The 11,471-nt window shown below is 50.6% G+C and overlaps 1 protein-coding gene across 2 annotated transcripts in view; it reads right to left on the bottom strand.

Moving 5' to 3' along the window:
* Positions 1–5,446: 5,446 nt before the first annotated feature.
* The window catches only part of PTPN18 (protein tyrosine phosphatase non-receptor type 18), a 17,680-nt gene continuing 11,655 nt past the window's right edge, over positions 5,447–11,471 (bottom strand). For both annotated transcript variants that reach the window (XM_053596994.1, XM_053596995.1), the window contains 10 exons: positions 9,503–9,571; positions 8,913–8,975; positions 8,561–8,703; positions 7,764–7,830; positions 7,608–7,685; positions 7,426–7,515; positions 7,141–7,229; positions 6,344–6,546; positions 5,870–5,944; positions 5,447–5,656 (listed from right to left, as the gene is read on the bottom strand). In XM_053596994.1, the coding sequence (XP_053452969.1) occupies positions 5,589–5,656; positions 5,870–5,944; positions 6,344–6,546; positions 7,141–7,229; positions 7,426–7,515; positions 7,608–7,685; positions 7,764–7,830; positions 8,561–8,703; positions 8,913–8,975; positions 9,503–9,571 (945 nt within the window). In that variant the 3' untranslated portion in view covers positions 5,447–5,588. The remainder of the gene's footprint in view (positions 5,657–5,869; positions 5,945–6,343; positions 6,547–7,140; positions 7,230–7,425; positions 7,516–7,607; positions 7,686–7,763; positions 7,831–8,560; positions 8,704–8,912; positions 8,976–9,502; positions 9,572–11,471) is intronic.

Raw genomic sequence — 11,471 nt, 5'->3', positions numbered from 1 at the left:
GCAATCCTCATGCCTTGACCTCCCAAAAGTACTAGGATTACAGGCCTGAGCCACCACATCCGGTCATCTTTCTCGTATTTTCTTATGAGGATTCATTTACCCTGGACCAAATCTGTGTATTCTAAAAGAAACGTGCCATAAAATAAATAAAACAATTGCCATTTCTTGGATAGTTTATTAGTATATTGACCTTATGTTTGAGCTAAAATTAGCTCTCATCCAACACTGACTGAGGCACCATCGGCACATGGTGATTTCCTCTATGACCTTCACTGAGGCTGCAATCGACACTCTGCAGGCTTTTTGTGAGAAGACCGGTTCTTGGTATAGTCAAGAAATTACACTGACTGAGTGGAAGTCCACAAACATTTAGGGAGCACTACTCTGAGAAGGCCATGCTCCAAGCACTTAGGCAGCCCAGAGGAGCAGGAAGCATCCTTTATCCATGGAACTGGCCTGCTGCCTCAAGGTCCTGCCAGCCAGGGCGAGGCTGTGACAAGGTGGAGGCCAGGTGCTCTGGCTAACGGAACAGGGGGGGCATTCTGGTGAAGGAGAAGGCTCCACGCCCTACAGGTGAGATGGGAGCTGGGCTCCTGGGATGAGGGGAAGGGGTAGCGAGGAGTGCTCCAGGAAGGCAGTGAGGTTTGGTGAAAGCGCTGCCTGTGGGTGGGAGGCAGGAGAGGAAGCCAGGAGGGGACCAGCAGTCCCACCTTCCTGAGCCTGCACCTTGGCTTTTTACCCAGGTCTCTAACTTGTACTTGCATGTTAATATTACAGAAGCAGCACAGGATCCACGGGCTAAGTGGAAATTCCTCACCCTCCTCCCTTCTGCTGTATGAGGTAAGCTTTCTATCACCAACATGCAGAAGCAACTTTTAGTACCATGTTTTGTTTCTAAGGTAATGGGACACAAGCATAGGAGGAAGTGAAGAACACTGAATTAAAAACTTGAGAGGAATCGTGTAAAGCAGCACCCTGGGTTTACATACAGGGATTCAGACAAAGAACCCAGTTTCTCTCAGGACTTCCAAGTCTAGAACAAATACCATATGTTACAGTAAGTCAGAAAGGAGGAAAGAGTAACGCCTGCCTGCAGGGGTCATCCGATGCTGCCCTACTTGGAAACTGGCAGGCGAGTCTGTTCCTGCTCCACAATGCTAGCAGAATACAAGGAATGTGAGGATAATGCTTGCGTTGGACCCCTGAGCCCCCTCATCCCACAGGGTGTGAGAGAGCCCAGAAGGGTGCTGCATGCACAGGGGGCTGCGTCACAGAAGAGGAGCCCTGACCTCGGGGAACATTCCAGAGGGAGGCATCACCTCCTGCAAGGTTTCCTTCTACAAACACAATCCTGAAAATGGCCCGGTGGTCAGGCCTTGCCTTCTTGGAATACCTAGAATATGAGGTCTTACAATTCAGCTTGGGAACCAGCCACAGTGTGCTTACGCTGGCAGCCCTGTACAAACAGCTTGGTTAGGTTTCCTAACCTTGGTATGACCGTGTTTCACAGCTGTTTGTGTCAATGTGTGACAGCGTCTTGCTGAGTGGTGTTCATTATCCTTTCATGTTTTATGTGCCGTCTCAAGAATGTCAGAGCTTCAGTTACGGCAATGAACAAACATTAAATTTTTTTGTTAAACTTGGCAAGAGTGGAAGTGAAATAAGGGACATGTTAGTCCAAGTTTATGGGGATAATTTAATAAAGAAAACAGCAGTGTATAGAGAGATTAAACATTTTTCTGAGGGGATAGAAGGCGTCACTGATGAAAAGAGGTCAGGGCAGTCAGTAACAAAAACAGATGAAAACGTTGCAAAAATTCATCAAATTTTGCATCAAAAGCATCAGCTGCCTGTGAAGAGCAATAGCAGATCAACTAAATATTGATAGTGAAACAAGAATGTCATGACCGCATAAATGATCGTGTGAGACATGGATTGACAGTACACGCTGCAAGAGGTGAGGCTGACCACAGGTGCAGGACAGCCCTGAGCACTTTTCCCAGAGTCCTTTTATTGAGAAGATACATAATGTGTGGAAAGATTACTAAGCAAAGCCATGCAGGGGCTGTGTGCTCAGGAAAATGATCTCATAGGTGCCAAGAAAGTATGTCCTCAAGGAAATGATCTCTAAAATACTAAATGAAGTTTTTCTCCACTAATCCTTTAAGGAACTGTCATAAAACTGAACTTTGCTCCTCCAGGATTCCTGAGTTACTTGGTGGCTTGCCTTTCAAGTCACAAGAGACTTCCAGGCTTGCCAGGAGACTGTCTTGCTCTCAGTAATCCCTCAGATGAGTTATGATATGTGACGGCCGTAGTAAGTATGATGTTTAATCCTCTATACAAGAAAATCTTTTTTTTTTTTTTTTTTTTGAGACAGAGTCTCACTCTGTTGCCCCAGGCTACAGTGTTGTGGCATCATAACTCACAGTAACCTCAAACTCCTGGGCTCAAGCCATTCTCTTGCCTCAGCCTTCTGAGTAGCTGGGACTACAAGCACTTGCCATAATGCCTGCTTAGTTTTTCTTTCCTTTTCTTTTTTTTAGTAGGGATGGGGTCTAGCTCTTGCTCATGCTGGTCTTGAACTCCTGAACTCAAGCAATTCACCTGTGTTGGCCTTCTGGAGTGCTAGGATTAGAGGCATAAGCCCCTGCTCCTGACCAGAGAAAACAGGAAAATCTTGGCCAGCAACTCATGGCTCTTGTACCACAACAATGCACCAGCTTACATGACACTGTCTGTGAGGGAATTTTTAGCTAGTAAACAAATAACTGTATTGGAATACGCTCCCTACTCATTTGATCAGGGCCCCCAGTGACTTTTTTCTTTACCGGAAGATAAAGGAAATATCAAAAGGAAGACATTTTGATGTCATTCAAGATATCAAGGTAATATGATGACTGCTCTGATAGCGATTCCAGAAAGAGTTCCAAAATTGCTTTGAAGGGTGGACTAGGGGCTGGAGTCCATGTATAGCTTCCCAAGGGGAATATTTCTTTTTTTTTTTTTTTTGTAGAGACAGAGTCTCACTTTATGGCCCTCGGTAGAGTGCCATGGCCTCACACAGCTCACAGCAACCTCCAACTCCTGGGCTTAAGCGATTCTCTTGCCTCAGCCTCCCGAGTAGCTGGGACTACAGGCACCTGCCACAATGCCCGGCTATTTTTTGGTTGCAGTTTGGCTGGGGCCGGGCTTGAACCTGCCACCCTCGGTATATGGGGCTGGCGCCCTACCGACTGAGCCACAGGCGCCACCCCCAAGGGGAATATTTCAAGGGCAACTATAGTGATATTCAGTAATGAGGTTTTGATATTCAGTAGCACTTTTTCTAGAAAGAGTTCATGAGCTTAAATTATCAGACTGCATGTAAGTTTCCTGTGGTTGCCGTAACAAATCACTGTAAATTGCATGGTTCAAAACAACAGACATTTATTCTCTCACAGCTCTGAAGTCCAGAAGTCTGAATCCGTGGGATTGGCATGGTTGGTCCCTTCTGCTGGTGGTGAGGGAGAAGCTGCTCTGTGGCCACGGTTAGCCTCCCTCCGTGTGTAGGCACGTTGTCCCCTCTGCCTCCATCTCCTGTTTCTCAGTGTCCCTCTCCTTTCTCTTATAAGGACTTCATTGGATTTAGGGCCCATCCTAATCCAGATGATCTCATTCTGACGTACTTATAGTTACAAGGACCCAAATAAGGTCATCTTCACAGGTTCCAGGAGCTAGGACTTAGACGTAACTTCTGGGGACCACCATTTGACCCTCTGCAAACACATGTAGGAGAGTGAGGCACCCATGGAAAACCATCTTTCCCAATGTCATGAAGAGGGTTTTTATGTCAGCCTGAGGCCACAATCACCGTGTGCAAAGACAGGGGTGTGGAAAGGTGAAGGGGACATGAGAGATAAGGACTCATATTTTACAAGAAATCAGGAGGCCTGGGAGTAAGTGATGTGGGATAAATCAACTGCACACCTGCTAAGTGCCAGGGCTGGGAATATAGCTGTGAATATAACAAAAACACCTGCCCTTCATGAAGCTATATTCTGGTCAGGATAGACAGGCAGCAAACACTAAGAGGAAACTTTAATTATTAGGAGCAGAATCTGGGAGAAAAGTCTCCTAGGGCAAATGCCTGAAGGTTTGGGTCAGAGCAACTGGAGAGAGAGAGCTGACATTGACTTCTTTCCCATCCCAGGAGTGTTGGTGGGAAAGAATACCAGGACTTCAGTTTTGGAAATGTGAAGCTTGAGAGGGTCAAGTGCAGATGCTGAGATCTGGAGTTCTGTGATCTATGGTTGAGTCAGAGGTAAAGAATTTAGAGTTTTCACTGTTTAGAAGGAATTCAAAGCCTTGCAGCTGGTGTGTGTTGGGATAGAGAAAATAGGGCTAAGGGCCAATCACTCTGGTGGAGAACAGCAAGAGACAAGAAAGAGTGGCTGGGGAGGCGAGAAAGGGGAGGTGAGCCTGGGGTCCAAGGAGGGTCAGACATTGGTGGCTGAAGGCACCAGAGGCTTGGGATCAGCAACACAGAGGCCAGTGCTGACCTCACCAGGAGCAGGCTTGGGAGGTGGGAGCAGGGGAGTGGGAGACAGAAAGAGGAAAAAGAGAGAGAAACTAGGCAGCACTTGGAGCTGGAAGTGGGCCCAGTTGCAGACCCCACTACAAAGTCTTGAGTGCAAGATGCTTATTTGAGAGTACCAGGCAGTGAGTTAGGGAAGGGAGGCACCAGCTCCTGCTATGCCCAGTCCTCCTGGGAAAACTCTGGAACCCATTAAAATACACACCTCAGCTATTCCACTGATAACCAGGTATTTATGCATCACCCAACATTCACTGGCTGAAGGCTGCTGAGGGGATGGAAAGGGAGTTTGTTCCAAGGCACTGGTGAATCACCAAAGATACAGCCTTCACCCAGAGTTGTCTGGCTGGCTGGGAGTTTGGATGGAAGGTGAGTTGGTCGGCCCACCAGAGTGTGGGTGGGGGTCTGCATAGCTGGGGATCTGTTTCTATAGGTATGGGAGTCTGTCTAACTAGGGGTCTACCTGGTGTCATTTGGGGTCTCTGTACTGATCTCTCAGGCTGGGACTGGTTTTTCAGGTTGGTGATCTCTCTCTCTGGCTGGGGTGGGGGGTGTCTCTGGTCCCACAGACTTCCCTTCTGAAAGTCTGGCTATGTCTGTCCAAGTTGTCCATCCAGCTGGCTATCTGGGGGACCTTTTTGTCTCTCTGGGGTCAGTCTGCTCCGCTCAGGGTATGCCTGGCTTGGGTCTGCGTGAATAGTCAGGAGTCTAGCCATCTCTCTAGGAGGTCACCTGAGTGTCTCAGTGAGTGAGGCTCACATACCAGTCTGTCACGTAGCGAGGGGAGAAGTCTCTGGAAGCCCTTCTGTCCTTTCCCTGCTTTACCACTCAGGGGCCATGCCCCTTCCTGATGCCTCACCAGTCTCGATGTTGTAATCATTAGGGCAAAGCCCCCACGTTTTATTTTGATCCAGGCCCGGTGTCCCCATCCCCATGGTCAGGCAGAGCAGAGCAGGGCTGTCAGCATAAGTCCGGTGCTCTTGTGGAGAGAAGGCAGGAGGTGGCGCAGCGCTCACACCCGGGTCCACTCCGCAGGGGGGTCCCGGGGCCCCTTCGGCTTCCCAATGCGCAGGTTGAAGCCTGGACAGGAAGGGAGCTGTGGGTCTCGTGCGGAGCTGAGGTGGGAAGAGCTAAGCAAGAGCGGAAGGCCATCCCCACACCTCCAGGTCTTCCCGGTTTAGCACAGCCGCAGGACTCCAAGAGTATGAGCCCCAAGCTCCCAACCCTAAATCCCAAATTCCTGGCGTTCTCTCAAAGCTGCGGAGAACGCCAGCGACCCAGGCTGTGACTTACCCAGCCCACTGGTCTGAGCTCCATCCGTCACGTCCTCGTAGGCGCCAGCCGCGGCGGGGCTTTGGTCAGCAGAGACTGCGGGCAGGAGACCCCCCCACCCCTTCACGCGTCAGCCCAAGCAACCCTGCGGAGTCCCAAGACCCCACCCATCATGCTTCCTCTCCGGGCAGAGACAAGCCGAGGGCGGCGCCCAGAGGGAGAGGGCACGTGGTAGAGGGGACCTCGGGGCCAGGACTAATGCCCGGCCGAAAGCTTAGCGGAGACCTGACCTCTGGGCCAACCTCTCTGCAGCCAACCGCGGCGTGACCAATGGCTGGCAGCAGTCCAGAGGGCGTGGCCAGGAAAGCCCGGACTCCAGCCTCGGGGGCGTGGCCAGGTCCGGCGGAGCGCCGGGGTCCCGGTGGCTCCTCCGAAGGGAGCAAGGGGACGGTTCTGACCCTCCCCAGCCCCGCGCGGGAACCAGCCTCGACTCACCGCAGCCAGGCAGCGTCCCTTGCGCGTCCTGGGTGTGCGCTCCGGGCCGCTGGGCGCGCGGCGTTACCTGGCTGTAAAGCGGCCCCTCTTCAGCGCTGCGCGCCCGCGCCCCAGGCCCGGCGCCCGCGGGGGCCCCGCGCTTCTGCACCACCGCGTACGTGTCGGCCATGGTGAGGGCCGGGGTCCCGGGCACCGAGATGCTCCTGCAGGCAGGCAGGGTGCGGAGGAAGTGAAACGGCGGGGAGGAGGCGGGGGCGAGAGCAAACAGCGGCTTCCTTCCCGCCCGGGCGGTGCCGTCGGGGGCGGGGGCGGTCCGGAGCGCGGAGGGGGAGGTCTCTGAGTAAGCCGGAGAAGGGGCGATGGGACCAGCCCGACAGGTGAATGGGCGGGGTACTGGTATTGAGGGTTGGTGGTTTCTACATAAATGTTCTAGGCATTGAATAGAATTGAGGAAGTGTCATCGAAGGGGAGGAAGGGCTGGCCTCCAGGAAGCCTCCGTGCCCGCGTCACCCAGCACGACGCCTGACAGGTGGGCGGCACCAAGAAATATTTGCTGAATTAAAGACTGGAGGACCCAGGAAAAGAACACCAGAGCATAGCGCCGGCCTTAGAGGCAGAGGCCATGGTGTCCCTGTGTAAGAGGCATCTTGGGGAGGGTTCCCAGAGCTCAATTCAAAGAAAGGGCCAGCGAATATTTGGTGAACTGAACTACAAGGAAGGGGGGGGTGGCTAGTGTTTAGAAGAGTGAGGAGAAAGCCTCTGAGCCTGACTAGTTGGACAGGGAAGGACGCGGGTACCTGAGGACCCCGCCTGGTGGGCGGGGTATGGTAAGAGGCCCCTGGGAAGTCCGCAGGGAGAGGGCGTCATCGTAGAGTGGGACGAAGTTCTGGGGAAAAACAGGAGCGGAGGGCCACGGGGCTTTGGAGGAAACTAGCCAGACCTCTGATGGGGCTCTGGGGTGACCTCAAGAGACACGCGATGGTGAACGTGTAAGGAAGCAGCGCCTGCCCCCAGCGGAGTCAGGGGCCCTGGTCTCTGGGTGTTTTAGGTGGACAGGGAGAGTGGGGACGGGGCCTCTGTACCTCCTTGAGGTTCTGGTGGTGGGGGCTGGCGTTCTGGAGCGCTGAGCGGAACATCTGAGCCACCGTGTGGTACAGGAACCTGTACTGCTCCTGTGGGAATGAGGGGTCGTCAGGAAGCGAGGACAGGGAAGAGGCTGGAAGGGCCGTCCTGTGTCCCTGGGAAGGGACCCCGAGGCTCGCACCTCTGTCTGCACGGCTGCGGGTCGCTGCTTCCGCATCTCCAGGACAACGTCGAAGAGGCTGAAGTTAGGTGGGATCATCTGGAACGGAGAGACGGGCACGTGAGCGGCCCTGTGGGCACGGGGCATACCCCGCCTGTGCTCGCGACGCCTTCGTACCTGGGTCAGGAGCAGCTCCCGCACGTAATCCACGGTGCACAGCACGCCGGTCCGCCCGCAGCCCGCGCTGACAAGGGAGAGGCAGAGCCCTGGTCAGGGCCTGCCCAGGACGCCTTTTTAGGGGCACTTGGGAAGCTGGTGTCATTGGAGCACAGAAAGAAAGTGGGGCCTGTTTCCCAGGGCCCCACGATGGGGACTGCTGGCCGAATGATTTAAAGCGTCCAGTGTAATATGGAACTGGCGGGGGGCCTTGCTTAAAAAGTATTAAGATTTAACAGATGACAAGGACGGAGGAGCGAGTCAAGTTCAGGGCCCTTCTGAGGGCGGGCTCTGTGCAGCTGCACAGGACGCGCGTCCTTGAAGCCCGCCCTGGAGTTGCAAAAGCGGGACAGGGGTGTGACTAAGGAGCAGAAAGAAACGACAAGCTTGACAAGGAATTTCTCCCTTTACAAAAGGAAGAATGGTAAAAGATTGGAACAAAGATTAAGACGGGTAACAAAATAAATAAACGGGGCACTTGGGGTTGAGGGTGAACGCCGTAGTGGGGGACACCTTGCAGGACTTCTTAATTCCCAGAGTCACAGGAAAAACTTCTTAATGAACATACGCTGAGCAACAGCTGTGCTACGCACTCACTCCCTAGCTGAGTCTGTACTCAACAAATGCTGACAGTTTCTGTCCTGCCGGTCAGCAAGTATGGCCGCAGGTTTCTCGGACTACAAGGCTGGCCCTGGCCTAGCCTCCCTCCGCCCTGCCCCGCTGCCTCACCAGACCCTCAGGAGGGCCATTCCCTAAACCTGCAATGGACACAGAGCGGTCCAGGGCCAGATCCCTGGAGGCGATGGGCTTCCTCCACCATGGCCAGTATGTGGTCAGCACTGCTGGGGACCCCGCGGTCTGGCCAGGACATATATTGCAGCTGGTGCACAGAGCGGGATTCCTGAAAACAGAAAAGAGGAACGGAGCCTAAGAAAGAAAACCATCCATTGAGCACTTACTGCAGCCAGGCCCAGAGCTAAGCATCGTTCATTTAAGTCCACTTGGTAATAACTGAGGAGGTGAATGTGAATGTACACTTTACAGAGAGGGAAGCAGGCAGAAGTTATCCCCACGCAGGGCCCCCCTCACTGCCTCCTTTCCCGTCAGTACCTTCTGGAATGTGACCTGGAGGGTCCTGAGCATCATGTCTTCATTCAGCCACTGTTCCTTTGTCTGTGGATGAGTGGGGGTGGGGGAGAAGGAGGAGAACAAAGATCAAGGTGCCAAAAGACACGTTTATAGAGGGGAAAGCATTCCTTATTAAAAATCAAGTATTTAAAAAAATTCATTTAGCTCAAACATCCTCCAAAGTGTTCAGGGAGGAACCATTTGACAGAGGGAAGAAAGAGAAACTGTTATAAAAATCCAAAACGTGCCCATTTACAGTGAAAATGAAAATTCTAAAAAGTTTTATTGTATTTATTAAGCACTAACTGTATGTATGACTAGTGAGTTCTTTAGAAATGGTAAGAGAAGTAAGGATTTCAAGAAACCTGGTACGCTTATATGACACAGATAATAGTGACCCTTCACAGAGATTACTTGTAGGCTAAGACCAGGTAGTTCCACGGCAGTATGAGGGAACTGTGGGCATCTTTTTATGGCCAGCCCAAAGACTTTCCACCCTGGTAATCTTCCTTCAAACCACTCACAACATCCAAGACCCTAGGAACCCTGATCCCATTTTTGCCCCAGCTCACCAAGGAGATGCAGAAAAGCCCGATTTGCAGTGGCTCATGCTTCTGGGCCCAATAACGTTCACACCTTTTCTGCAAAAGGTATGAGCAGGCAGTGAGGGGGAGGAGTCACCTTCAGAATTTCACCAAAAGACGGTCCCTTTCCCAAGACAACCCTGGTGTGCTGGTGGGTGCCCACAGGCAGCTCCAGCTGTAACAGAGGCCACCCAGCAGAGCCATCTGACACATACAGGTTCAGTGGAGGTGAACTCCTGACGTGCAGGCAGAAGACAATTCAGAATACCCTCCCACTGTAAGCACCTAAAAAATGACAAAATCCATGAGCCATTATTTTCAGATATTGAGTGATAGGCATTGCCTGACTTTGGTCACTGGAGAGACCACCCCAGCTTACTGCCTGGAAGTGTCACCAGACTGCAGCACCTAAGGAATCCAGTGAATCCCAATGAGCTCAGGAGCCAGAGATCATGACTTAGGGAGGCCAGGGCAGGAGTCACGGAAGGAACAAGAGCTATACAAACAAAAGCAAAACAAAACCCACGAAAAACAGACAACCCCCCCACCCCAAACAAAGCAAGGCCCCCCGCCCAAGCCACAACTCCTTCCCCCCCACCAAAAAAGAAAATGCTCCTTAGCTCTGCATAGGGGTCTATCCCTTCCTTGGGGCTTTGGCTGAATAATAATCTGCATGCATACAGGATAAAACTCTATGAGGCCATGTAAGAATAACTTCCCAAGAAAGAATAATGCTAGAGATCTGCAGGATTAACATTTCCTAGAGCTCACAATGAGACAAATAATTTACATACTCTCTAGGTTATACAGAGTGGAGATGCCTCTTTGATTATAAGGAGTATTCAGCAGGGAACCCAGAATGAGTACTTAGAAACAGGGCTAAGTTAATCTTAGCATAAAGGGTATTCTAGACCTGACCTGAGAGAGTTTATACTCAAACCTCAAAATGATCAGACCTACAAAAGTAACTAATCTGCCTTCCTGAGAAAGAAAAGAATGCTTTAAAGGAAGACAACAGAATCCAGCACTTCCCTATTTTAAATTTAAAATCTCAGGCATCCAATAAAATTTTATTAGACATCTGAGGAAGCAGGAAAATGTGACCCATAACTAGGAGAAAAATCATCCAATAGAAAAGGTCCAGAGGCTCGGCGCCTGTGGCTCAGGCACCAGCCACATACACCTGAGCTTGAGGCTTCAAATCCAGCCTAGGCCTGCCAAACAACAATGACGGCTGCAACCAAAAAACAGCCAAGCGTTGTGGCGAGCACCTGTAGTCCCAGCTACTTGGGAGGTGGAGGCAGGAGAATTGCTTGAGCCCAGGAGTTGGAGGTTGCTGTGAGCTGTGATGCCACAGTACTCTACCGAGGGCAACAGCTTGAGGCTCTGTCTCAAAAAAAAAAAAAAAAAAAAACCAACCCAGAAATGACGAAGACAAGGAAAGAAGCAAAGACCTTAAAATAGGTATTATAAATATTAATATACTCAGTGATAAAAAGGAAAACATGAACATGATCAAGAATAAAACAAAAAATACAAAGAAAACCTAAATGGAATTTCTAGAGAGGAAAAATAAAATATATGAAATGAAAACTTACTGTTTAATAGCAGATTAGAGACCAGAAGAAAAGATCCATATACACGAAAACATAGCAATATAAACCATTCAAAATAGAGGGGAAAAAAAAAAAACAGAAAAAAAAGAACAGAGAATCACTTCTCTGTGGAACTATACACCAAGTGGTCTAATGTAGTGTACCTGAAATCCAGAATGAGAGGAGAGAAGGAGAACAGAAACTATATGTGAAGAAATAATAGCGGAAAAATTTCCAAATTTGATGAAACTATGAACACAGAGATCCAAGAAAGTCAATGAGCCACAGGGAAAATAAGCATAAAGTCATACTAAGACAAATAGTGATCAAAATTCTGGAAAACACTGACAAAAAATCTTAAA

This window comes from Nycticebus coucang, chromosome 7 (assembly GCF_027406575.1).
Source record: "Nycticebus coucang isolate mNycCou1 chromosome 7, mNycCou1.pri, whole genome shotgun sequence".
Classification (NCBI taxonomy): Eukaryota; Metazoa; Chordata; class Mammalia; order Primates; family Lorisidae; genus Nycticebus; species Nycticebus coucang.
Note: the sequence above shows the minus strand (reverse complement) of the source record. Positions and strands in the feature narration are given on the sequence as shown.